The following is a 26,746-nucleotide window of genomic DNA, read 5'->3' on the forward strand; positions in this document are numbered from 1 at the left end:
CCTAACAGGCCAGTGGGAGCAACCACACTCTAAGGACACAGAGCAGGAGCGAATGGGATCGGGGCTCAGGGGTGGCGCTCCAGCCTGGGCTCCCCCTATCCTTCTCTGGGGAGATGGCTGAAGCCTGGAGCCACTCCCCACTCTGCAAGTGAGGAAGCCTTACCAAGACTCCTTTGCTGTTCCTCAGGAGGCTGCAACCCCATGGCGTCCACACCCTTAACCACAGAGAGAGAAATGCAGACCGTTGGAGGGCTGTGGAGCCAGGGGCAGGGAGAGAGGATGGGGTGGCCAACATGTAGCTGGTGTGCATGGGCTTGGGCTGGCCCTGTGGGAGACCAGCCCCTTCTGTCCGCCAGGCCCTGGCTCACACCCTTCAGAACCAGCCCAGGGTATGGACAGCCCTCCTCAGGGCTCCTGTCCGCGTGTGAAAAAGAAGCCTTTCCTTGTGCAGTGTCTTCCTACCAGCATCCTGACATGGGGTATCAACCAGAACCCTCCGCTGGCTGCACCCAAGCAATTGCCCACACAGAAGAAGTCACAGAAGCCAGGGCAAGGTGGCTGGTAGAAGAGCTCAGATTATCTTCCTCCTTCTTCCCTCACCCCCCAACAACCCTCCCTCCCCTGGAACCACATGGCCACACCCCCCAGGTCAGCTGGCAGGCTTCTCCCCTGGCCCTTGTCTTATGCTTGGGCACTGGGCCATCTGCATCCAGGGCCTCCAGAGAATGGGTTTTCCACGGACACACGCACACACACACACACAAACACACAGAGTCAAGACACTATTTCCCCTTTCTATCACCTTCGAGAAATGGCCCCATGTGGCAGACAGACCCAGCAAAGGACTGAAGCCATTCAGCATGCGGACTGCAAGACACCGCCAGCCTTACCCTGAGATGCCCAGCCCAATAAAGAAAGTGGTTTTTTTAAACTGTGCTTTATTTAGGGCTAAGCTGGAGAAAGCGTCATCCAATAGTTACAGAGGGTTACAAGGAGTTTTAGGGAGTTGAGTGTGAAAAGAGCAGTTGTACTAAACTGCAGCTGTTTTTTTTTTTTTTTACAACATCTGGACATCCTAAAAGGAGGAGTCGAGAGAAAGCAAAAGAACATGAAAAATAACAGTGATAAGAAACCAACAGAATGGAAAGAAAGGAAAGGCAGGAGCCAGAACTTCGCTCTTATAAAGAAAACAAAACTAAACTAAACTAAAACAATGGTAAGACGGAGAGCCCTCCCCCCGCCCGGCTTTCAGGTGACCCACCTCAGGCAGAAAGCAAAAGCCAGTCTTCCCAAGGGTTCAAATAAATTATAATAAATATGTTCTACTTTAAAATATATGTGTTCTTAAATAATTCAGTGTTTTTTTCTGATTCTGAGTTTTTTTAAGCAATGTCTTTTAACTGCTCTAAAGTCATTTACCAAAGATAAATATCGTGCTTTCATTAAATAGTTTTCCTTGTTTTTTTCTCTATCATTACAATTAAAAGTCCTACAAAATATGCAAATTTATTTACAGAAAAACAGAGCCGGCATCATTTAAACATCCCTGTTTTTCAAAATTCCTTGTAAACAGTTTCAGAAATTCTTCAAAGATTGTTTGTTTCTCTCTCTTGTTTAAGGTTTTGTGTGTGTGTGTGAGTTGTTTGACGATGAAGAGTTCCCACTTCTCCCTTGCCCGGGAAAGTCTCTGGAGCGAGCATGGAAGGCGAGCGAAGCGGGACGCGTCCAGGGCTTTGCGGGTAGCCGGCGAGCGCGCGCGGCTCCCGGCGCGAAGCAAGAGGCGAGGGCTGCGGCGGCGACGGCGAGGGCCCTTCCCGGTCACGGCGGCCACTGCGGCCAAGGGCGCGGCCTCCACCGGCGATGGGTCTGGGGAGCGAGTCCGGCCTGGCCCTCCGGGACGACGGCGTCCAAAAGCACTTCGCGGGGAGAAGGGATGATGCTCAGTCTAAACGCTACAAAAAGTACAGGCCTACGACATCTGGGATTTTTAGCAGTAACGCTAACTTCTATAGGTTTTTTTTTTTTTTCCTTTTTTTATTTTTTATTTTTTGCTTTCCTCTAATTTTTGTTTCTTCTATTATATAGGTATTTTAAACGTTTCCTTTTTTTTTTTTGTTTTAAATTCTGTACAACTATTATGATTTTAAGAGGGGGGGGGAGAGTTAGAAGCATTTACAGACTTCACCACAATGGCCTTGCCTTGTCTAAGTCTCTTTGTCCCCTCCTGGTTCTCGTTCACTTCCGGGTGGGTGAGTTCTTGGCCCACGTCTCCACCCACCGGTGCGTGACAGCTCCGTCCAGACGTCCGACACGGAAAGCCACAGGAAGGTGTGCCCCCTCAGGTGAGGGGGACCCAAGCGCTTCTCCGAAGTATCAAAGAACTATCATCTGGCTGTGTTAAAAGCATCAAAGCAGAAGTTTTCCTGTTGGATTTTTTTGTTTTTGTGGTTTTTTTTTTTTACTTTTTTTTCCAAAGTTTTTTTGTGTTTTTTTTTTGTTTGTTTATTATTTTTTATAACATTTTCATAGAATTCGCTCTGAGCTGTCTTGGGAACAGCGTGGAGGCAAGAAGGAGGCTGATCCCCTTCTCCCCCCGCTCTCTGATGTAGAGCTACACATCTGCAATACAAAGTTTGGTCCTTTGGTCCCTAAATAGCTAAAGGAATGACAGATAGAGATGCTGGGCAGCGGCCTCCCTGCCAGCCACCCACTCGCCTCCTCCTGCCTCGGGCGCCCAGGGCTGCCAGCATCGGTGGGCAGCATGGCGTCTCCTCCCAGAACCCAGCCCTTCAGCCTACCGGTCCGGTCTCACATGGTTTTAAAGTTGCTTTTTTTTTTTCTTTTTCTTTTCTTTTTTTCGTTTTTTTTTTTTTCCTTTTGCATGTATGTATTTAATTTTTCTCATTTTGCTGTGTCATCTTCTTTGTGTCATTCATTTTGTTTCCCCAAAACATGTGCCCCTCTGAATCCACAGACGCTAATACTTCCCTTGAAGAAACGTTACAGTCACACAGAGTGTCTGGAGTCTTCAGCTTGATTGATATTGGCTGATATGTCAAAGGTGTCATCCAACAGTTCTCATTTATAAATATAGATAGAGAGAGGTTTGTTTTTTTAATGTAGCCCGTTCAGCATCCTGCCCTAAAACAAAGAAAATCAAGGCTGATTAAGCCAAGAGGGAAACCACAGAATGCATCTGAACAGCAATAGGAACCTGCCTTGGGGTTGGGATGGGAGCTCTGGGGGGATGGCAGGAGGGAAGGAGGAGAGATTGGGATGAGAATTAGTCATGATCATGATACATTACAAAGAAATCGACTCCTCTGGTCAGAGTAGAAAACCCCGGGGGGGGGAGGGGGAGGTCTGGTGGTGATGGTGGTGGCTGAGCTTTAGCTGTGGGGAGATGGCTCTCGATTTGGGTTCCTTTCCGGTTCTGGATTGAGGAAGGGCTAAATCTAAGGGGAGAATTTGGGAGTGTGGGCTAGGAAATCAGAATCAAGCTTGACTTGGAGGGATTCAGCCCAGATACAATATGTATACAGAAGCCTAGCAAATCAGTTTGTCAAAATGCAGCACCCAGCACTGCTCCTCCTCAGCTCCAGGTAACGGAGGAGGCAGCAATCGGAGACTCCAACAATGCCCAATCCCCCGCCCGGTCTCCAGCCAACCACCTGTCTTCTGGGGTCACTAAGCATTTGCGAGGCTGTGTATAGATATGTGTATCTGGAGACAGGTGTGGAATAAATTCGCCTGCACGTATGCAGACAGACACAGGTATGTGTGTATGTGTGTGCACAGACACACACATCCACACACATAGTACTTTTCTCATACATGCCAGGGACTTTAGAGGAAATTCAGAGCTTCGGGGGAGTGGCTAGGAGAACCTGAAACAGGTCAGAACAGATTCATCATCAAACTCAGACGGTTCTTGATTTGGTTTTGAATGGTGGCTTTTTGGCATTCTGTTTGGCTTTCAAGGACAAAAATCATGATCTGACTAGAATCAGAAGGTGAATGCTGAGTTATTGTGAATTAACAAATGAGACTCATCTCCATTCTAGCAAGCAGCTTCCACTTATACATGGGGGTGACTGGTTACATCGAGAAAGTGAGAACTGCAACGCCCCAGTCGAGGGGACAACGTCATGCGTATATCAATCCATGCTGGCAGGTTTTTCACACTGTTGATTCAACAAACAGCAAACCGTACACAGCGGTCTAAACAATTACAACACCAAAGAAAATCATAAGAAAATTAAAAAACACTTGTCAAGGACCCTTTTTCAGTTGTAAACAAAAAGGTGCATTTTGGCTTTTGTCAGTACTGTCTCTTCCAGACCAACCAAAAAACATAAATAAAACCAACCCTCCCCCAACTCCCCGGTCTCCCTCCCCCCCTCCCCCCCATCAAATTTAGCAGAAGTGGCTACAATACAAACCTTACAATTGATACCAGGCTCTCACAGAGAGGCCTCTGGCTTTGTTCTATTTAGTTTGGTTTTGCTTTAGAATTTTTTTTTATCATTTTGTTACTGTATATATTTTGGTTTTTGGTTTTCATTTGTCCTTTTGAAGTGAGACTTAAAATAGCCTAACTGGAAAAAGCCCCAGGAAAGTGTCAATTGAAAAAGGCCCCCAAATTTCTAGAAAAAAATAAAATCACAAGATTTTCAAGTGCAAGTAAATCAACCACGCATAGATATCTTTAAGATGTTTTCCTTATTTTTAAGAAAAAAAATAATGATTTGCACAGTTAAAATGATCCCATGTTAGATAATTCAGGAATTCATCTTTGTTTTTACTCTTTTTTGTTGTTGTTGTTCTTTTTTTTTTTTCTGTACGTGACATCTAGAGAAGCATAAAAAAACGCTGAACAAGAAAAACCAAACAACAGAAAGTAAAACCACTGCAAGCACCAAGAACGAAACGAAAATGAGCACAGCAAAAAAGATTGTGGCAGCACAAAAGTCAAGAAAATGCACGTGTGATCATGACTGGCCAATCATCAACGGGTACAACATCCAAGAAAAACGCTCCAATCACAGCACCTCCACGAAACTTGACGGCAATTGTCATGCAACCGATTCTTAGCCTTGTTACATGACGCCATCATGTCACACTGTGAACTTTGAGTTGATTTGAACTTACGGATGGGGGACTTTTCTCCACTCTCATGTGATTACGTGAACTTTATTCCTAGCTCAGCGCGAGACTGTGGTGGATTTGACTGGCCCTGGTTGGGTTGTTGGAATTTGATTGAATGACAAAAGAAGAAAAGATTTATATATATATATTTATATATGTAGAGAGAGAGAGAGAAAGAGGGCAAGAGAGTGTGGGTAGGGGGGTGGGAGGGAGGGAGGAGACGGGAACAGAGGTGGTCAGGGGCTGTGGAAAGGCAGGGAGAGCTGGGTTGAGGGGGAAGAAGGGGAAGGAAGAAGTTAAAACAAAATTTAAAAGAAAAATATTTATACAGCACCAGACCACAGCATCAGTCTAAAAGCTCAGATGAGAGAACAGCAGTCAAATCAGAAGGGAACTGAAAAGAACTCAAAGGATGGAGGAAGCCAGCAGACAAACGACATGGGCACAGCAACACACACGCACACGCACGCACACACACGTACGCACACAGCTGTTTATGCAGACACATGATACACTGTGAACAGTGGCAGAACCTCACACAGGGCCTGCGGGGGTAGGGCCCGTCATGCGGTGGGGAGGGAGAAGGGGCCAGAAAAAAATAAACAGCCCCTCAAACCACCATGGGCTGCCAACAGACCTCAGGGAACAAGCTCTCTCTTGATCACCCCCAGATTCTGCCTCCCTCCCCCACCCCCACCCCTGGTGTAGGGGGACAAGCTCTCCTCCCACCCCACCCTACCCCAGCCTGTGAACCAGCTGGGGAGCCAGACAGGGTGGCCTGGATTTGCCAGCTGGTGAGAGGCCGGCTAAAAGAACTGTCAGGTGCAGTGGGACTCTTGGTTGCCACAACAAAGTTGGTAGGGACAGCAACTTGGCTTTCTACCCTTGAGGGTCCCACCTAAGCTGCCATCTTAGAGAAGGGGGTCTCCAGACTTCCAGGGCAACCTGATACAAGGAGTCAGCTCTTCCCCTATGCTCCCTTCAAGTCTCTTTCCTCGGAGCCTTTGGCATGGACAGGAGCAGTTTTGAGATGTCAAGAACTTGGATGTGCATGGCACCCTACAAACATGCCCTGGCACTACAGATGTTGCTGCACAATTACCCTCCTCCCTTGGCTCATGCTCTTCTGCACTCTCAAGGTGGCTAAATGGAGGCTTCTTCTGGGCATGAGAAACTCTTTGGAGGGTGGGCAGCTGTAACCTCTACAGTATCACCAGGAAGGCTGCAGATGCCCAAGATACAACTGCAGGCTGGGGCTGCCCAAGGGGTGAACAGTGACCAGCATCCCCACCCTCTGCTGACTTTCTGTTCACCTCTTCCCTTCCAACCTTCTGCCCTCCACCCTTCCAGCAAGTGCTTTGCACACTGTCCTACCTCACAGGCTGTTTCTATTGTTCCCTCTGCTGTTTTGCTGGTACAGTCCCAACAGGCTCAGAAAGAACATCCTTCCCTACACTCTCCATCTTCCCCAATCCTCACGCTCTAGCTCAGGATTTTTTTCTGTCCCTCAGGAATTTGAGGGTGCCCATTTCTGGCCCTCCCTCATGGCCATCTCCAACATTTACTCCCTACACCCTGCTCTCCTGCAGTCCCCTGGCCCATTCCAAAGCCCTCATATCTTAGTTTTCTTTGCAGGGTTGCAAACAAGCAGGCTCCACAGACAGGGACTTCCACTCTTGGTTCTCTGTTGTCCTTAGGGGAGGGTGGGCCCTTAGTGTCCTTAGGGATCACCTATGTGGTAGCTGAGTGGTGGCTGCTTTGCCTATCTGCCCGGTCTCCAGCTCAGCCTTCAAGCACTCCCTATCCTCTCTCCTCGGGACCTGGCTGGTTCTTGCCCATCCAGGCTGGTCTCTCTGCTCTTCTAACAGAACAAGATCTCCCTCACTGAGACCAAGGCCCAGCACTCTGGCAACGCCACCCTTCCCTGCATTTCCAACTTACTCAACAGGTGCAGCCAGCAGCAGGAAGCCTACAGTACTAAGTCTACTATTGGTTGTGGTCAACTAAGGACTCCTGGGGACTCCTAGCCTCCCCTCCACACCAGTCCTGAGCACTACACAGGATTCACTTCTTCCCCCTGGGCTTGAGGGGCTGTTCTTTCTCTCAGTTTTGCTCCAGATACCCATCAAGCCAGGCTCTATGCCCCATATAGGGAAGCTCAATTTGGGTCTGAAAAGTTCCAACTCACTAATCCGGGTGAGAGAATTTTGGCCAGGTTGAACTAAGTCCAATGTCAGGCATTAAAGCCAGTTAGGTTCTCTAGTCAGAGAGGGCCCAGGCCAAAAGGCATAACCTGGCCCAGTATGGGTCACACCAAATCATCCGTGTCTCCAGAGGTGGGACCAAGACATCATGCAAAAAACAGCCTCAGGGCTGAGGCCAGGGCCCAGAAGAAGCATGACTGTCTTGGGGGAAGGAGGACATGCTGTCTGGGACAATCACAACACCCCAGTGCTGAGAGACAGGCTCCTCCCCTCTGCCCAGGGATCAGGGTGTACTCTCTAGACAGTGACAGGAAACTGTGGGCAGGACAGGATGAAGGAGGCAGCCAGAGAGGCAAGGCCCCCTGGAATCCGAACTGATGAGAAGGAGCCGCCACCCAACTCCCAAGTCTGATCCTACTGCTCCTAACATTATGGAACCAGCACTGACCTGTGCTTCTGACAGCTGTCCTGCCAAGGGCCCTGGCCCTTCATTAGGTCTGGCCCCACTTCCTTCTGCCTTGATCTTGGCCCCAATGCAGGTGGCTACCCTGGTTCTGAGACTCTACTCCTCACTACCTCTTTGCTTCCATCTGTGCTTGGTCTCCTGAATTCCTGCTCAGGCCAGCCCCGCCCTTCCATGTACCTGTGACTGCTGCTTGGGCCATATCCCCCCCCCCTTTTTTTTTTAACTGGAAAGTCAGACAGAAAGGAGGAGAGACAAGAGAGGAAGACTTTCCTTCAGTTGATTTATTTCCCAAGTGGCCACATCAGACAGAGCTGCGCTGATCTGAAGCCAGGAGCAAGGGACCTCTTGTGGGTCTCCCACACGGGCGCAGGGTCCCCAGGCTTTGGGCCGTCCTCAACCACTTTCCCAGGCCACAAGCAGGGAGCTGGATGGGAAGCGGGGCCGCCGGGATTAAAACCAGCACTCATATGGGATACCAGTGCATGCAAGATGAGGACTTTAGCCATTAGGCTACCACACTGGGCCGGGACCCTATATATCCTTTATAAACACCATTCAGTGACCTGCAAATTTGGAACAGTTTTTCAGCTGCTTTACTGGGCTGGCTCCTCCCTTCTTCCAGCCTGAGAATTTCCACACCTCTCACTACAGACCCCAATCCTGCCTTAAGATGCATCCTCATCCCCTCCTGGCACACTACTTCCACCACTGCTTCTAATAGAATGGGGCTGGGCAGTAAATGTTGTGGATGAAAACCAAAGGCCAGAAGCTTTCTTGTAGGAGTCAGGTTGCCTTGGGGCAGTTGAAAAGTCTGCTGCCTGGGCCATAAGTGGTAGCCTAGCAGCTAAAGACCTCACCTTGAATGCGCAGGGATCCCATATGGGTGCTGGTTCTAATCCCAGCAGCTCCTCTTCCCATCCAGCTCTCTTCTTGTGGCCTGGGAAGGAAGTTGAAGATGGCCCAAAGCCTTGGGACCCTGCACCCATGTGGGAGACCTGGAAGAAGCCCCTGGCTCCTGGACTCTAATAGGCTGAGATCCAGCTATTGTGGAGTAAATCATCAGAAGGAAGATCTTCTCTGTCTCTCCTTCTCTCTATATATATATATGTCTGACTTTGCAATAAAAATAAATGAATATTAAAATTTAAAAAAAAGCCTGCTTCTCTAACCAGACAGCAGCCAGTATGATAAGGGGACCCTTTTGACAGCACACTCTAGATCTGAGAGAACACCCTGTCCCCTGCCCCTGCAACTTCAAAGCTTGTCTCAACCCCTCACTGGCTGCTGGCCAAGCTCCCTAACCTCCTGGCAGTACTACCTCTGTGAAATGCAAAGGGCAGCACCAGCTACCTGCTAGGCAGCCATGGCTGCATGTTTAGTAGCTAGCAGAGCAGTGCCAGGACAGGGGAGGTACTTGTGAAGGGTCTGTGGTTCTCCTCTTCCTGGCCTTGGCCTTCCCGCTGTGCAATCCCCTCATGCTTCCCAGAGACCTGCTTGGGGCTGCAATCCTCTCACCTATGTAGCAGACTTTCAAAACTAAATAAATTTAAATTTTGACAAAAGGGGAACCACTATGCTGTTTAAACCACTTGCCCCCGCTCTGCCTGCACGGTTCTCCCCTCAGGCCACTTCTCCACTTCCTCTCCCATTCCAGAACTCAGTGGCTGGTTGTCTCCTCATCCCAGCCTGTGTGCACAGAGCTTGGAAGCTCTGTGAGGGCAGCAATGGTGACAGGTTCAATCTCTGCATCCCTAGCACTGAGCCCAGTGCTTGGCACACAAAGGTGCCTTGACTATGCACACGGGCTGAGAAAGCTGGCTTGGCAGTGCCAGGATAGCAGAGAAGGGCCTTGCCCTCCATGAATGGGGACAGGGCAGAAGGCTCTTCTGCTGGGCTCTGTGTCCCACTGGGGTGGGTGGGGATGGTTTTGGAGGGGAACTGGGAAACTGGAGGACCCCCCCTTTAGCCAGACTTCAGCCTCAAAAGCTCCATCTGAATGTCTGCCTCTTGTACCCCAGTTCCCTGCTCTTCTAGTCTCTCAGGCCAAAAGCCTGAAGTCACCTTTGGCTCCTTTTTCTCTCCGGGCTGCTACACTTTGAATTCATTGGAAGTAGCATCCTTGGCTCATACTGCACCTGCTTCACTTCACATCCACTGCTGAGACCCTGGCTGGAGCAGCAGATGCTTGGCTCCTGCCCCATGGTTAGATCTAGCAGAGATTGCTCCCAGAAGGGAAGAACTCAGAACTCTTCGGTACCCTGCCAAGGTCCACACAACGGTCTCCTGGTGCTGTTAGGGACCCCCACCCATCTCCCCTGGCTTCTGGCTGCCTCCCTGGGGTGGGTATACATGCTGCATGCTCCCTCCGTGCTGTTATGGCTCCCTCTGTCCCCTTCAAGTATCTGCTCCAATGTGTCTTTCTCCATGACACTGACTCTGCCTTGCTGATCGAAGTGTAACCCACAAGACTGATGTGCTTGAAAACCTGCTCATGTGTTACTGGCTCCCTCACCACTGAGTCCCAAGTACCTAATGCGGTCCCTGGCACACAACGCTGCTGAATAAAAGGAGGGGATAGCCATTGCGAACTGAAGGGGCCAAACAGGACCTTCATCTCCACCTACAAGTAAGCCCAAGGCTTGTAGGGCATATGGCAACTGAAGGCCAAATCGAATGGCCTTTCCATCCCTTCCTCCGGAAGTGGTTTCGCTCAGCAAGATCCCTGGCCTGGAAGAGGAGTGGCTGACAGGGTCTCCAGCTGCTGGGCAGGGCTGGGGAAAAGACAGCCAGGAAGACTGGCACAAAGTCCCTTGGCAGCTACAGTGTTCTGCAGGGTCTGGCGCTGGAACCCTCTGCTTAGTTGCCCATCAGGCCCAAGGGCGCCTCACCGGGGTAGGGGTGGGGTGGTGCCTCTGTTGCCCTGCACTAGGGGAGCAGGCCCTACCCATTTCTGACTCTACCTTTGCACCTGCCGGCTAGGCCTAGGGAGAAGAGCAGGTTGAACCAGACGCAGCGGGTCCAAGGCACAATGAGGGTCCGGCCCATGGAGACCAGAGGAGGCGGCGGGTCCGTCTGAGTCCTCGCCCCCAGGCCACCCATCCCCCCTCCCTTACCCTCGCCCGGCTGCCCCCGGTTACCTGTGCGAGTCCTGGTCTCCCCCGGGGGACGCTCCCGCCGGCGCTCAATACGGGCGATTGGTGTCTTTGGGCCGCTTCAGCTGCACCTTGAGCCTCTTCATGCCGATCTGAAAGCCGTTCATGGCCTGAATGGCGGTCTGCGCGCTGGCTGGGTTGTCGAAGCTCACGAAGCCTGGCGAGACACGAGGGACGAGGGCCTGGGTTTCCACGGGGCCGCTCGTGGCGGGGAGTGGGCAGATGGTGGGAAGCAGGACGGGGCACGAACCCCAATCCGGCCCTGCCTCCAGCCCGGCGGAGCCACGTGCCGCACCCGCCCCCCCTACAGCCCACGTGCCGGGGCCCCACCTGGGCTGTGCGCAGCCGCACCGCTCGCCCAGCGCCCACTCCCGCAGGCGGGGGCGCCCTCCCTCCCCGGCCGGCCCCCGCCACCTCGGCCCTCTCCCTCGGCGGGAGAGGGCGCACACACCTGCGGGTGGAGTTTATTGGACACTGTCCTCCCTGACAGGAGGGGGCCTGGCAGCGGGAGGGCACTGGGTGCCGGCCTGGGGAGAGAGAGCAGTGCGAGGGGGCGGGAGGGGAGGCACCACCCAGACAACTTCTCCACCGCCACGTGAACCACCCCCCTTGCCAGTGGGGCTGGCCGTAGGGGGAGGACCAGAGGCGGGGGCCACCGCCCACCCCTGGGGCTGCCCCAGATGTCCATTTGGGGACACCGGGGTAAATCCAGACCCATTGCCTTGACCCACCACCTGGCATCCAGGGGTTACACACATCTCTGAACAGATAGGAGTCTTTTTTTTCCCCCAGAGTAAGCACTGCATCAAATTACCTGATGGGTCTCCTTGTGAGCCCCTCAAGAGATGTACAACTACAACAGTAGAACAATTTACACCCTCAAGGAAAAGTTAGCAGCTGGCCTCTGTGCACCTGGGGCTGTTGAATTTTTCCTTGCACGCAGACTCTGGGCCACAGCAAGTAGTTCCCAGACAGGGATAGCCCCTGTTACAAAGTGAGTGGCTCTCCATCCACATTTCCCCGAGCTGGCCCTAACAGGTGCTTCCTGAGCCAGAGGCGTTCTCCTAACTGGACTCCCCGAGGCTAGCTCAAGGCACGTGAGCAGAAAACTCTCCCTCCTGCCCCATGTTCTCTGGCAAAGAAACCTTCAGAGCTTGATTTACTCTAGTATTTCCTTGAATTTATCCAACCTTAGAGTCTCTCCTGTAGAAACAGATGAAACTCTACTGGCCGAGACACCCGCACTGTCTAGAGGATGTGCCTCAGCCAGAGTGCGTGTCCCTGAGTGGCTACTGAATGTACAGCCAGATCTAGTGCAAACCAGAGGTTGCTCTCTTGGTTAGCCATGCATGGTACCCAGGGCACCCCTGCAGCCTCTCCTCTCCAAGAGAGTTACACCTGATGGCTCATCACTCTGTATCCCACCCTCCCAGGCATGGCTTTGTTAGCTTCTTTGTCTCCTTCCTTCTTTGCTTATGCTGCACACCAGCACAGATGGGGGAAGGGCGCAGGGGTATGACTACACTCCTATTTTTGCAAATGTGAACACCGATGGAGCTGGTCAGGGCCAAACCCAAAATAACAAAACCAATATCTCTATAAATCAGCATAGTCAAACACAAAGAAAAAAGCTGGCACTATCCACAGCTGGCACTCAACCTCCAGTTATCCTTTGTCTCCTCCCCTCTGGGCTCAAGGGCCCCGCACCTACCTTGAATATCTGAGGACTAAAGTCCTTGGCAGAACTATGTGAACCATAAGTCTGTTTATCCTACTTGCCCCTGTCCCTAAGGGTAGATGAACTTGCCCGGGCCAGGACAAAAGGGAATCTGACAACTGCTTTCTCAGCCAACAACCCCCTCACCCACTGGCGCTACTGGCTCCAACTCTACCTCTATGTCTAGACTTGATGTCTCTTTTTGCAGGTAACAAAACGTGAGCAAGGCAGGGACAAGAGGTAGAGGGAGGAATAGCCACTGGGTGGGGGAGAGCAGAGAGGAGGTTCTGCAGGAGGGAAGAAGCCATCTTCCTGCAAGAGTTGAGTACTATCAGGAGCCCTGGGATTGGGAAGTCTTCCAGGTTGAAGGGAACTTTTCTTCCTCAACTGGTATTGCTAGCTGGCTGGTAGGCAGGACAAGGGGGTATCACCCTGCAGCACAGCAACTCTGGGGGCAGGACTCCAAGTGCCAACAGCATGCCCACAGTCCCAGAACTGTCCTGCTTCTCCCAGGGTTCCCTCCCCCAAGGAAGGGCCCTCTACCATGACCCTACTGGAAGCCTCTAGATGATTCCATGCATGCTTATAAAGAGTGCAGTCTTCTGAGAACTTCACATGGAAACAGAGCTGCTCATATGGCACAACTATCACAAGCTTTCAAGAACATTTTCAGAGCCAATGTCATTTCGTGAGTTTGTTCTGGCCAAGTCCCTTCCAAAAGCTTGGGAGGAAGCTTCAAGCATCCCTAATGGTGGTGGCTGAGGGTTGTGGGGGGACAACTTTTACAGTCCCCATTTTACAAATGAGGATGCTGCCACTCTGAGGGCCCAGGGACTTGTATGGAGTCAGGTCTGCTACAAAAGGACCTTGGATGGGCCAGATGCAGAAGGCTCTGCTGTCAGAGTGGCTTTAGGAGGAAGAGTGGAGCTGGACCTCATGGCAGGAATCCAACCTCTTTTCAGGCTGGTAGATGCTCAGCATGAGTCAGAATGGAAGGACAGAGGAGTCCTACAAAAGATAGGGGAAAACCCTAGTTCTGGAGTGTGCAGTGGGCGATCAGCTCTTGGAGGTCTAAGGACAGTGCATAGGCAGGTGGAGGCGGTGCCTTTAAAACCGGCTCGCACCTGCCAAGGTGCCCAGACCCCATGGGGCTGGAGCCTGAGTGTGTTCTGGTCTGGTCTTACATACCCTAGCGCTTGTTGGGCTCTCAGCATTTCCCTCCTTCGTGACATCACATTGTAGCGTGACTTTAAAGAGTGAATGTCACTGATTGCCAGTTTGCTGTTTTACCTGCACTGCTATAACTGCAAGGAGCCAGAGCAATCCAAGAGTGGCTGGTGGTAAAATGGTCATAGACTTGCTTTTCTATATCCAAAGAGGAATGAGCTGCTAGGGCCATGGACTTGTGAATGGCACCAAGACCTTGACTGCCTTGGGGAACATGCTTGGATTCTCAAGCTTTTGACTTCACTGGAAAGTTAGACTCCAAACTGGGAACTCCCTGACACAGGCTCCCAGAGACACTGTCTCCCCACCACCACGCACGCCCAAGCTGTGACGGGGGTTCCCTGAACATCCAAGGTCTCAGAATCAGGGCTCAACCTGGAGATGCTGTGCTTCTGGCAGACTCCAGTCTCAGATAAAAGATGGCTCTTGGGGACCTCAAGTCCTCAGGGACTTGGGAGTGGGTCTGGCCCCCCTGGAGTGAGCTGAGGGAGGGAGGAGAGGGATCATTGAGACCAGAGGGGAATTAAGAGGATATTTCAAGTCCCCTGGATAGGATTATCATATTTTAGCAAATATGAACCACGATGCCCAGATAAATTTGATTTTCAGATTAATAAGGAATTATTTGTTGGTATAAGCATACCCCAAAATCTGCATGAGCCCTATTGCATGTGGTGTTTGGGACACACTTATACTAACAAAAGTAAAACAAAGATTCATTGTGGACCCATAATTCCCATTTAATTCGACATCCTGTATTCACCTGGATCTGCCCAAGTGTTTGCACGCCTAACATGGTCCACTGGGACATCTCTTGAAAGCATGTTCCCAGTCCATTCCTCCCAGGTTAGGCCCTCCCACCACCCTCCACAACCTTCCCATCAATTGAATCATTTTGTGTATGGTCAAAGCCCTCCAGAACACATACTCTCCCAGCTCCTCATGCCCTGTCCTTTGCCCTTTCAGCCCACCCCCTGCTTGTCCACTCCATCCTCCCTGGCTGTGATGACTTCCCACCCACATCCTCTGCCTTCCCCAGTTCAATACCTGGCAGAATTCACTGCCGTGCAGCAGGTGCAAGTTTTATCTGAGCTCAGAACTTAGCTTCCTGAGTGGGAGAGGGCCGAATCTCAACAGTGCCTAGCTCTCGGAGTGGGGGGTGGGGGCAATACTGGAGGAGAGGTCTCTGCACAGCAGAGGGAAGGCAAAGAGTAGGAAAGTGAAGGGCGCAGGGCCAATAGGGCATGTTCAGGGAGGCGGCTCCAGCTCGCCGGCAGGGGGTGGGATCTCCTGTAAACTGCTTGCCCCGAGGTCATGCTCAGCCAGGGCCGGCTCAGGAGCCAGGGAGGAGAGGGGCTGCTGGGAGGATGGACATTTCGAGGTTCTGCTGCTCACGGTCCTTTCTCCTTTCCCTTGGATCAGAGCCTTTGGGCTGGAAGCGGAAACCCATTTCTCTGGATGGGAAGTGGGAGTTGGGAGCCAGGGGGGCGGGCAAGGGAGAGCGAGAAGCAAAAAGAGCGGAAGGATAGGAGAGCGGTGAGAGATGGAGGCGGGGCCGTCGGGAGCACCTGGGCGGCGGGGCGCAGTGTGCGGGAGCAGGCTAACCGCACTGGGCGCCAACGGCGCGGCGGGGCGGGGCGGTGCGAGCACCGCCCTGTCCGAAGTGAAGCTAATTGGTTTGTTATCTTTACCCACCAAAGCATTTACTTTGGTTAGTCGCCCGATCCACAAACACTTTCGAGGAGATGACATTACCGAAAGGGAGGAACATCTGCATCAGCTCAGCGTCCCCAAACTCCTGGGGCAGATGGTAGATGAACAGGTTACAGCCCTCGGGCCCTGCGGTGAGGGGAGGGGATGGGCAGGGAGGAGGGATGGCGGGGTGGGGGTGGGGGAGAGAGAGACAGAGGAGAGGTGAGCGAGTTAGGCAGCGCAGCAGGGAGGGCGGGGCAAGGTTAGGAGGAGGGGGGGTTTCATTCCAGACCCAAGGGCAAGCTTGGCTCTTGGCTCTGCTTGTGGAACCTCTCTGGGCCTCAGTGGACTTCGCAGCAAAATGGCTCGATAGCCAAGTCTGGCCACGCAGCCTGGAGTCAGGGAGGAACTCTAGCCTGCCAGCCCCAGCTCCAGCCACAGGGAGAGAGTCACCCTGGGCAGGGTGTTGGCCAAGTCCCATGAAGCTGTCCCACTACTGGGACTCTGATGCCTGGAGTGGCCGCAAGAACCCCCTTTCTCTCAGAGTCCCACCTGTCTGGCCCGCTGCCCTCCCCGCCCGCCAGCATTCCAGGTGGGTGCAGGACACCCGAGTCTCATCATCACAGGAAAGGTTCACTTTCTGATAACCAGAGACCTGCCACTGCTACAGCACAAGCTGTACCAGGTCCCTCCGGCAGGCATCTCCCATGCACACTATGTGCAGTAATCCTTAAGCAACCTCGGGGGTTAACTATTATTGGCACTGCCCTGCCATGGGTAAGGAAGCTGAGGCCCAGAGAGGTGAATCCCCTGCCAAGAAACAAGCAGCTGAAGGGGCAGAGGAACAGGATACCCACCCAGGCTGTCTGCTCCATAGTGTGTGCTTTTCTCTGTCTCACCCCATACCCCAAACACTGTGGAGGTCTCTGAGTTTCTGCAATTACCAGAGAGCCAAAGCCTTACATATTTTCCTTGAAGTGTTAAATGTTCAAAATGCTCTATTTGAACACTCTGAAATGGAATATTTTCTAAGATGCACACTCTATTTGAGTGATGCTGCTACCTTAACTAAGGCCTGTCAGGTGTGAAGTGAGCTGTGGCAACTCCAGTGATGGCACGCACAGCCTACAATGGGCACAGCAGGGAAACAGCCGTGTTTAGTGGAGCTGTGTGACTGACAGTGGAGGACCTGATGACAGGCCAACGGGGAAACCTGGGCATGAACTTGACAATGAAAGCCTTAAGGCACTCCTGGGGGTCCACTTGTCAGAGGCTATGGTCAACGGTCCTGCCTTGTGATTTAGTTATAGAACAGGGCTGGCTCAGGAGTCTCCTTTCCTCTCCCCTCCTACCTCTATCCATCCATCTCCACCCTTGCAGAGCCACAGTCCTGACCACCAAAACCATCCGCTGACTGTCTTGGTTCTTGGGCCCACCCTTCTTCCTCCACTGGCTGCCAGGCACTCTGTTAGACAGTGTGTCCAGAACCAGGCACAAGTGTGCTCTCCTCCCTGCTCTAGCTCTGATGGATTCCCCTCCAGCTTTGTACCTGCTGTACCCTCCAGCCACGCCCTATGACTTGCCCCTCTATACCTCCCAGCTAGAAGAGGATCCCCTCAGGGCAGACACAACCCTAAGGCCCAAGCTAAGTCACTATCCTGCCTGCCCACTTTCCATACTCTGGGGTAGTGGCTTTCTCCCTCGCCTTCTGGAGATTTCTTTTGCAAGCCAATGGAGCACTCCCTAGGGATAGGGGCATCTACTAACCCACTCCTGCCCCCTGGCCTGCCCTCTCTGCTCATGTTTGCTTTTAGACCCACCGCCTGCTGACAGCAGCCTCACTAGGGCCTGTTGCTCTAAGTTCAGGTACTACAAGCTGCTTCCCTAGGATGTCATGTCTGAGCCTCTTCATGGTCAGGAACCCCTGTGCTCAGTCCCATCTGCACAAGGCATTAGGCCAGGCCCCTGGGGCGACACTCCAGCCCCAGCCTGATTGTGGCCACACCCTGAACTACTTCCTTCATTCCCGAGGCCTAGACTGGCAATGCATTAGGGGTGTGAGAAATGGTGAACAGAGCTCCAGGCAGGGCCATATTGCAGCCAGTACTGTGGGCAGCCTCCTCCCAGCTTGAGTGCGGGTCGTCTCTGCAGGCCGTTGCTACTTTCCAAGCTCCACTCTGGCAGGAGGAACTTCCGCAGCAACCAGCATGCCTTGATGTGCCAGCGGCTCCACAGAGAGACCGACTCCAGGCAGACCTTTCCTCTCTGTACACCTGGCTCTGGCAGGACTCCCTCCCACCCCCGCTCCCCCTAAATATCACCAGCAGCCTGTCTGGCCTCAGGCTCAGCATAGCCGTGGAAATATCCACACTGGGCACCTGCTGCCTGCCCCCGACCAGGCTGGCAGGTCTGCCCACCTCCCCCACTCCTCTCTTGCAGGCCCATTGCAGTTTCCCCAACCACTCACTCCCAGCACCCTCATCTTGCCTGCGTGTGCAGTATGGTTTCTGGGTTCTCATCCTGCCCTGACCAATCCCTTGCTCTTGGAGAGGGGTTCAGCACGTGCAATGCAACCAGGGAGAGAAGAACTAGGGGAGGCTCTCAGCCCCAAGGAGAGCCTACAGAGAGCACTGGCCTTTGGGGCCTGGCCTGGGTGGCAGGGCACGGGGTCAGGGAGAGGTGAAACCACTGGGAGATAGAAAAGGCAGGAGGCAGATGCCAGGGTGGAGAGGCAGTAGGTCATGAGCCCCAGGCCAGCAGTAGGAGCCATCATGTGTGTTGGTTAGGGTGGCACTGGCCTGTCACTGCATTTTGTACATGTATCTGCATGTGTGTGTATGTGTGTGTAGCAGAGTGAAGAGATCTTTATGCCCACAGGGAGCTGACTGTGTCCTCAAGCCAGCAGGGCTTGCAGTCACAGCTCTCTGCTGAGTGATGAAAACTTAGACTGGAGGAGACATGGGGCAACTTGTCTGCTGCAGGACATTACAGCAGAGGGCAGGCAGGCAAGGGCCAGCTGTGTACTGCCTAGGTCTCTGTAACCTGGCTGTCCTGGGTATGGGGAGCTCTGGTGACATAGGATGCCTCCTGGAAGGTGTTAGAGAGGCTGACGACGTGGTGAGGGAGTGGCTTGGACCTCAGACAGGTAGGCTCAGCTTTTTACAGGTGCCGATGTTAAAGCTTGGGGCTTGGGGTCACAACAGGAAGAGGTGGCCCAGCTGGGAGTCCTACCAAGAGGATTTCCTCCAAAGGGTCTAGGGCTAGTCTGATGGAAGAGACTGGGATAAGGAGGTGCTCAAGGTCCTTCCCAGGGCTCACTTCATGCTAGGGCTAGGAATCATAGCAGGGGCTGGGAGTCAGGCACTTAGGCATCATGAGATAACAAAACGGAGCCTTGTTAGCTTCCTGCCTCTTGGGCTGGCTCTCTCTCTCTGCAGGCCCAAGGACCCTTGCCAAAGGTAAGCTCCTTTAGCAGGCTCCTGTCTCCGTGACTATGAGGGCTGGAGTCCTTGGGAGTCCCTCCGACCCCAGCCCACCTACCTTGCCTCTCCTGACCCATATACACTGGGGCTCCTGGAAGCAGTGTTCTGGCGCCTCCTGTGCCCTTACCATGCCTTGGGAACTCTATACATTTCTCCTGGTCACTTGGGGTCAACGCCTCAAGTAGCATAAACTACTTGACTTCTTCCATTCCCTTCCACCGTAAGCCCCTCGACTCCTCCCATCTTCCCCACAGCCCAACTCTGCCCAACAGTGTATGTTTGTGTGGGGGGTGTATTCTCGGATCCCACCCATCCCAGCACCTCACCTCAGTTTGTTCCTTCTCAATGCCCTCAGCTATCAGGACTGGAATCACAAAAATCCACCCCATCGCTCAAGTCTTGCCTCCTGGCTACCCTACCTGCTCCCCAGGAAGTCTGATAAAGACCCCCAAAATACAGGCTCCTAGCTCCTCCCTGAGCCTATTCTGCAGCCTCTCTTCGGGCGCTGTTGCTATGCTGCTTGCAGGGCTTGCCGGGAAGGGAGCACACCTGGCCATCTCCAAATACTGATTCCCACAGCAAGGTCTGCGCACATTGAGCTACGTCAGACCAGCAGCAAACGACAAGGCAAGTGGGAAACATGCCCCGTGCGTGATCCACCGCCAGCCAGGGGTCATCTGGTCCTGTTCTCTGCCCATTGGGTCTGCTGAGCTGTCCCCAAGGTGCGGTTTTCCCACCCCTGACGCCCCCACACAACATGCCAACACAACCACATCCCATCCAAAGGGGGTGCCTATCTGGGGAGAGAAGGGGAGGAAGGATGGCATACCCACCTTCTCTCTGTTGCTGGGGAATCATCGGCGGTGGCTGAGGAAAAGCCTGGCTTATCTGACCATAGGCAGCAGGGTAGGCGGCTGCTGGGGAGCCAAAGAGAGACGGCGAGGAAGACGGCAGGGCAGAACAACAGCAACATGATGTGGAGAAAGACAGGCGAGAGACAGGAAGAAAGAGAAATTTCAGTGTCAGCAGGGCAGCTGGCAGGTGTGTGCAAACCCAGCCACCTGAGATAAAGCCACTTCAGGCAGAAGTAGCAGTGTGACCGTTAGAATTGGCCAAATATGTGTGTACTCTTGTGGGTGCATGTTTAGGGGAATCTTAATCTGGACAGTGGAGAGTCCACACAAAAGGGTACCACAAAGTCAAGGCTGAAAAAAAAAATCAAGATGCTTTGAATAAGATGGCACTATACCATCTGGAACCCTCTAGAAGGTTCTTGTGCCTTTCATTCTGAGAGGTGCCCATGTCCCCCGAGGTGTGGACTCAGCCTCTAGGGGAACTACAGGGTCATCTCTGGGGTCAGCAAACTGAACTGGACATGCCTGTTGGGTTGTGGACTCAGATGGAAAGAGTCAGAGGTGGGACAGGAATGGCCAGAGCTCCTGGCACTGTAGGGATGGAGGGCAGAACTCAGGGGTCTAGCAGGTTAAAGAGCTTCCTCTGGGCTCCCATTGAGCAAGGCACCCTCTAAGTCCTCACCCTGCCAGCAGCCCCATGTCTGGCTCTTTTAAGGCAGCAAAGGGCCCTGGCAGAGTTAGACAGCAAGTCCCAGGCTGACTCAGAGGACCATGGTGTGTGGCCCAGGCCAGGGATGAAGATGGAGAAGCTGGGCTGATAGCCTGGCTGGGCCTACTGAGCCAGGGCTATCTGCTGGCCCCAGGGCTATCTCCTCATCCCTTCTCCTTGCTCCCTGCCTATATTTGCTCAGGTCCATGTCTGGTGCCTGTGAGATCTGCCCCTCTCCCAGACTCCCTGCTTCTTTCAAACCCTTGGCCTGTGGACTATACCAGGCAGCATGGCAGGTGCCAGCCACTAGCATTGCCCTGTGGCCTGGTGTTCCTGGTAGTATGACAGGAGTTGACCAGCTATCTCATCCCAAGTTCTGCCCACCCATCACCACCAGGGCACCCTGCTGGTGTGATATGGAAAGGTGTTTAATGTCTGCCCCGAGTGCCAGTGGGCTTCCTACCACTCCCTTCTCAACCCCATATAGTGCTGGGCCCAGATCTTGCTGGGCCCCAAGAGCCCTGGGCGTTGGCAAGATGAACAGAGCTGTATGAGAGCCGTGGGGACGCGTGGATACTAACGACCTGCATACTGCTGCACTCCGGCGTAGGCCTGCTGCAGGGGGTCCGCGGCGGTGGGGCTCTGTGCTGCAGGGGAGCCAAGGGGGTAGAGGTCAGCAATGGCCACCCAAACCTGCCACACACATCCCTCCACGCTCCCAGAGACAATGCAATGTCTATATTGCCCGTTCCCGCTAGTGTCCAGGGCATCTGAGACCATAGCCCTGAATGCCTGGGCCCTGCAGGCACCTGCTCCCCAGCCCTAGACCCTTAGCAGAGTAGAGTTGCCCACCCTGGTTGGGGGATGCAGGCTGCAGTTGGGCTGGAGGTGGGGATGAGGTATGGGGTTCAGGCACAAGTCTGCTGCAGAGATGCTAGAGGGGTTCAGCCATCAGCTGCTTGGTGGAGAGACTTGGGGATGAGGGGGTGGTTATGGCCTTGGAGAAGAACTGGGATAGGGGACAAGGCCATCAGGAGGGTGGGTTCCTTCTGATTAATGCTCAGCACAAGCCTGGGGTAGGGAGCAAAGGAACAGCCTGGAAAACAGCCTGTGGTCACTGTGACAGCTTGCTCCTGCTCTTATGGAGGCACTGTCATTCCTAGGGTATCTGCGCAGGATGCAGAGACCTTGCCCTCCTGGCCATGGCTGATCCCCTTCCCAGCAGGCACTAGCCACACCGAGCTGGGCTACCCAGCAGGCTGGGAGAAGGGCAGTGCCTATAGACACTGAGGAACCAGGCAACTGAAGACCTGCCTCCCATTCTGAACATGCAGCTCTCCAAGGTCCTACTGTGCAGTACCAAGGGAGGACCCTTGATATGATACTTTGGCAAAAAACTCAGGGAAGCTGGCCTGGGGCACCGGGTGGGTTCACGTCTTTCTCCTTTGCTATCTCTGTAGGAGCTGTGAGTGGGACTGGCAGCGGATACCACTTCCAGTGACCAAGACAGGAAGAGTGACGTGGAAGCAGGCTGGCCTTGGAGGCCACAGACGTGGGAGGAGACAGATGCTCACACAGAGGGAGGATCCCCAGGATGCTTTGTGGGGGCGAACTAGGTAACACAGGCAGAAGCAAGACAACCATCTGGGCTCCTCTGCCTGTGCCCCCAGGTGAGCCATGCTGTGAATTCCCAAACTTCAGACTGGGAGCATTCCCAAACCTCTCTTCTGAGCTCTTGTCTCTGAGTCTCAGTAAAATTCCATTAGAAAAAAAAAAGTCCTGGGCCTCAGGGGGAGCCCAGGGAAAAGCCTTGGACTGAAGTCCCCAGAGACAGCAGATGGCATACCCCACAGGCACTAGGAACTAGGGTGCAGCAGGAAAGCTGGGTCTATGGAAGCTTGGCACAGAAGAGACGAGCTAAAGATGACTCCGGAGGCAGGCTCCATCCTGCCTGGGGCCATCCCGGCCCAACACCCTGTCCCCAATCCCCTGTGGCGGAGACTAGAGCCAAGAGCTCCCAGCTGTGGCATACTTGGTGGTGTGGTCTCTTCCTGCCCACTGTTCCCTCTGCCTGTCAAGTCTGCCAGCCTCTAAATCCTCGGCCAAGGGAGGGGCCATGTCTGGCTTGTCCTTTTGGTCTTCCCAACTGCTCACCCTGCACGCACAGCAGCTTCATGCAAATTAGAAAAGGGCACCCCTTCCTTGTGGCACAGTTTAGTGCCCTCACACAAAACCAAACCTGCACAAATTCTGTGGCAGCCAGTCCCCACCTTCAGGCAGTGCCAAGCACCTGATAAGTCTAAGGAGTGCAACTTTAGGAATGAATGAATGTCTTAATGTTTGTGGAAGCCATTTCTTCAAGGGTGTTAGGTGGCAGCCAAGGCCATCCTGTGTGCTTCCCACATGCTCTTGATGAGTAAGAGATATGTAGAGAGGAGCTACCTGGGGCTAGGAAATGCAGAAGAGCAGTAGTGGGACCCTCTCTGCTTCTTTGCCTAACGACCTCATTAGTAACTGCCAAAGAGTGAGCATTTTGAAGGATCTCGCTCATTACAGCAGCTCCAAACTCCGCATCTGACTCTGGTAAATTAATTTTTTTTTAATGCACTGCTTTTCGCCTTTCCTTTCCTCTATCCCTCCCTCCTGCTCTGGCAGGGAATTGTTTATAGGATGTGGCAGATTGTTACAAATGGGGAAAGGAACAGTTCCAAATTCCATAAGAGGAAAAGGCTCACAGATGCTGGTGCGGGTAGGGAAGGAACAGGTTTTTCAGGATTCTTAGATCCAGATGGGACTAGTGGCAAGGAGGAGCACAAAACACAGCCACCCAGATGTGCTGGGGATGGCATCTTCCAGCCCACAAGCCTGAGATTGGCAGGGTCTCTTCCACCTCTGGCTTGCCAAGCCTCGTCCTGCCACGCCTCCCAGACTGAAATTTTCAGCCTCAGACAACACTCTGAATTCTACTTCACTATCTGGATCTCTCTGGCCTTTTCTCTAACCTCTGCACCAGAGTGGGATCAAGAACAACTCCAAGTTCAGAGTCAGGAAATTCTCTATTTCTTTCCAGTACAAGGACTTTTGGCCTCTATTGCCAGTGGGACTTTGTATGTTACAGATGCCTGGGTCCCACTGCAAAGGGAATTCTGACTCTAGATTTCTCTGGTTTTAGCCATCCTTACAGTGGATTCGAATGGGCCTCCAGGTGGGGAGCATGTCATCACCCTCCTTGTTGATCTGCCTCAGGCTGGCCGTCTGCCCTCTCCTACAAGTCCCTCTAGGCAACCCCCATCTCACAGGAGTAGGCTTCTTGTTCCTCCTCTCCAGTCTTGCTCATCTGATATGAAGTCCTAAACTACCTCCTCCTCCAGCAGGCCCCTGGGGGCTTCTTCAGCCCATAGAGTTCCCCCTTCATGTCGATCCTCTTCCATCTGGAGTCAGAATATTCAAACTTGATCGTCTTATTATTTTGTAGAAGTGGTTGGTATTCACCAGACCCGGACCTCTCAAGGGATGGACCTATGCCCCACCCTCCTTCCAGGGCCCTCCTTCCATGCAGTGCAGGCTGGGCGTTTACTGATGCTTACAGAGAACCTCATTCTCTCCCTTCCAGGAGCAGGATAGCACTCCTCTGGTATCCTCTTAACTACCACCCTGCTGGTCTGTTCTAGGACTTTGGGGGCTTTTGGGGCCACCTTCCTCTCCCTCATATCAGTCCACCCTGCAGATCAGAGAACTGTTTCAGACAGCTGCATACTCTTACCACCTGAGAGCAAGAGCCTTCATTTTCCTGTTTTGGGTCCTGAAGCTGTCCAAGGTGCTGACCAGAGTTTTTCACACCAAGTGACCAGACTGACAGATTGCCCAGACTGCCAATCAATACACTCATCCAAAAAGAACTTTCTCCTACTCAACACTAAATCTGACTATTCTTTTGGCAACTGCTTCTTTACTTCCTATAGGTCAGATTCATGTTCACTTAATGTACAGTTACTAGCCTCTCTACATGGTTGCACAATTGCCTCCAGTCTCTTTTTCCCCTGAGGGAGCCCTCAAGGAAATGAGATTCTTCCTCACTAATTCAAAGCTTCAAGCAGATGGGATTTTGCTTTCTTCTTTCTCACCACAGGCTCCCTAAGATAGAGGAGGGAGCTGGCCCTCCCTGGCCACATTTGGGATTCCACCAAGGAACTGTTATAACATCAAGGGCCAGGACAGACTGGATAAGGAATGTGCTTACCTGGGTAGGGGTGGATACCATTGGCAAACACAGCTTCTGCAGCAGGTTGCCCATTGGCCTGTGGGGGAAGGCCGGTGAAGCCGTTCACCCCAATGGGGGACGGGATGCTAGGCACGGCTGGTGCAGTGATGCCCGGAGGGGTGCTGCCACCTGGTTCCAAGGGGGTAGAGGTGGGGAAGCAAGCAGAAGAGAGGTGAGGAAGACCAGCCCATGGAGCTCCACCAGGCTGGCCCCAAGAACTGAGGCACAGACTTGGACCTCACATACCAGCTCAATTATATCTGTGACTCATGTGTTGGCTTATCCCCCTAGATGGAGTGGCCTCACACATCCTGACTGCATTCATCCTTCAAGATGGAGTCCAAGTCCCTGCCCAAGAGGACTTTCCTAACCACTGAGGGCTCACCCCTAGACCTGCCCTTGGCTTTTAACCACACTTGTCTTCCTTCAGTGTCATCTTCAGGGACTCTTGCTCATCTTAGCCAAGTCAGGACAGACAGTCCTTATTTGTTCCAGGAGGGGCTATCTGTGTCCTCTGAAAGAGGTCTGACTGTTCAAATGTAGGAAGGTTCAATCCTGGTGTTTCCTTGCACTTCAGGAAAGTCTCTCTGAGGATGAGGACATTGGGCTGGCCCATCACCTTGGACACATACGTATCTCAGGCTGGGAATCAGAGCTGGGGTATAACGTTTAAGTTGGGTCTGGAGATAGAACAGTATGTTTTGTGGCTTTTAGCTGGGAAAAGAGCAGCCTCTGGGTGTCAGGAAATCTGCTGCCATGGCCTGGATACAAATAGCCAAGGGGGCCCAGTGAAAGAGAGCATGGAGTACAAGGGCCAGTCCTTGGGTCCATCACACAGAGTTTCTCAACATTGATACTACTGTCACTCAGAGCTAGGTAATTCCTTAATGAAGCTGATCTGGACAGTGTAGAGTCTCTAGTCTTTTCCAACTAGATAGAAGTAGGATTCCTCTCTACTGTCCTAGATGTGACAAACAGAGAAGCCTCTTGACAAATAAACTGGGGTTGGAAGGAGACCTAACTGTGCTGGTTAAGAATCAACAATTAAAAATTGCAAGGAGGTTGTTTTCCAGCCCCAGTCTTTTTTTAGCACTTGTAGTTGTGTAGCTGTCTTAGGAACATCTAGTAACCCTAAGGCTAGAAGTAAATGAGAAAAGGGGCTCCTTTTGGGATTGGGTCAGGTTCTGGACACAGCCTTGCATACCCTAAAGAGAGATGTTGTCATGTCAATTTCTTCCTAGGTATCTATTAGAGATCAAGGTAAACTCTTTCCTGATAGGGTGAAGCCACTTGAGTGAAAGTCCCAGCATGCTGAAATCACACAATAGACTGCATGGGGCCCACATCTCACCTTCCCTTGTGCCCCCGTGTTTAGACCCTTTTTGAAACAAACTTTCAGAGAACAACCAGAATCCTTGTCTACTGGTCACCAAAACTGAGGATCAAACTGGACCTTGGCTTCTCTCCCATCAGACCAGGCCCCAAGTTCTTGATATCTGTTGGCTCACCTGAGGTTGGGGTCATAGGTGCGGCCGCCAGGCCGTTCATGTTGAGGGCCGCCATCTGCTGCATCTGGGCGGCAGCGAAGGCAGCCATGGGGTTCAGGTAGCCCCCCTGAGCGACTGATGCCATGAGGGCCGCTTGCTGCTGCATCAGCTGGGGCAGAGGGAGTGGAAAAAATATCACGTGCTTCCAGAAGGAATCCCTCCCTGCTGGGTGGAGGGGCTCAGCTCCTAGAGACCAAACTCCCAGGCCCTGAGCCCCAGGGAGCCCAGACACCCAGCCACCACCTCTAGAGAGCTCCAGTGCCTGCCTCGGTCCTTATGGCATTTTA

At 52.8% G+C, this 26,746-nt stretch overlaps 1 protein-coding gene across 29 annotated transcripts in view; it reads right to left on the bottom strand.

Annotated features, from left to right (window-relative positions):
* Positions 1-2,813: 2,813 nt before the first annotated feature.
* Positions 2,814-26,746, bottom strand: part of CELF4 (CUGBP Elav-like family member 4) — a 260,549-nt gene continuing 236,616 nt past the window's right edge. For 7 of the 29 annotated variants that reach the window (XM_040984942.1, XM_040984939.1, XM_040984933.1 and 4 more), the window contains exons 7-14: positions 26,421-26,568; positions 24,892-25,041; positions 21,233-21,298; positions 19,922-20,002; positions 15,670-15,753; positions 11,422-11,497; positions 10,956-11,127; positions 2,814-3,141 (exon numbers count right to left, since the gene is read on the bottom strand). In XM_040984942.1, the coding sequence (XP_040840876.1) occupies positions 3,115-3,141; positions 10,956-11,127; positions 11,422-11,497; positions 15,670-15,753; positions 19,922-20,002; positions 21,233-21,298; positions 24,892-25,041; positions 26,421-26,568 (804 nt within the window). In that variant the 3' untranslated portion in view covers positions 2,814-3,114. Of the gene's footprint in view, positions 3,142-5,182; positions 5,237-10,955; positions 11,128-11,421; positions 11,498-15,609; positions 15,754-19,921; positions 20,006-21,232; positions 21,299-24,891; positions 25,042-26,420; positions 26,569-26,746 lie in introns of those variants that run through there. The other 22 variants (XM_040984941.1, XM_040984931.1, XM_040984929.1 and 19 more) reach the window with 9 other exon arrangements.

This window comes from Ochotona curzoniae, unplaced genomic scaffold (assembly GCF_017591425.1).
Source record: "Ochotona curzoniae isolate NIBS_2020 unplaced genomic scaffold, NIBS_Ocur_1.0 contig_43, whole genome shotgun sequence".
NCBI classification, from domain to species: domain Eukaryota; kingdom Metazoa; phylum Chordata; class Mammalia; order Lagomorpha; family Ochotonidae; genus Ochotona; species Ochotona curzoniae.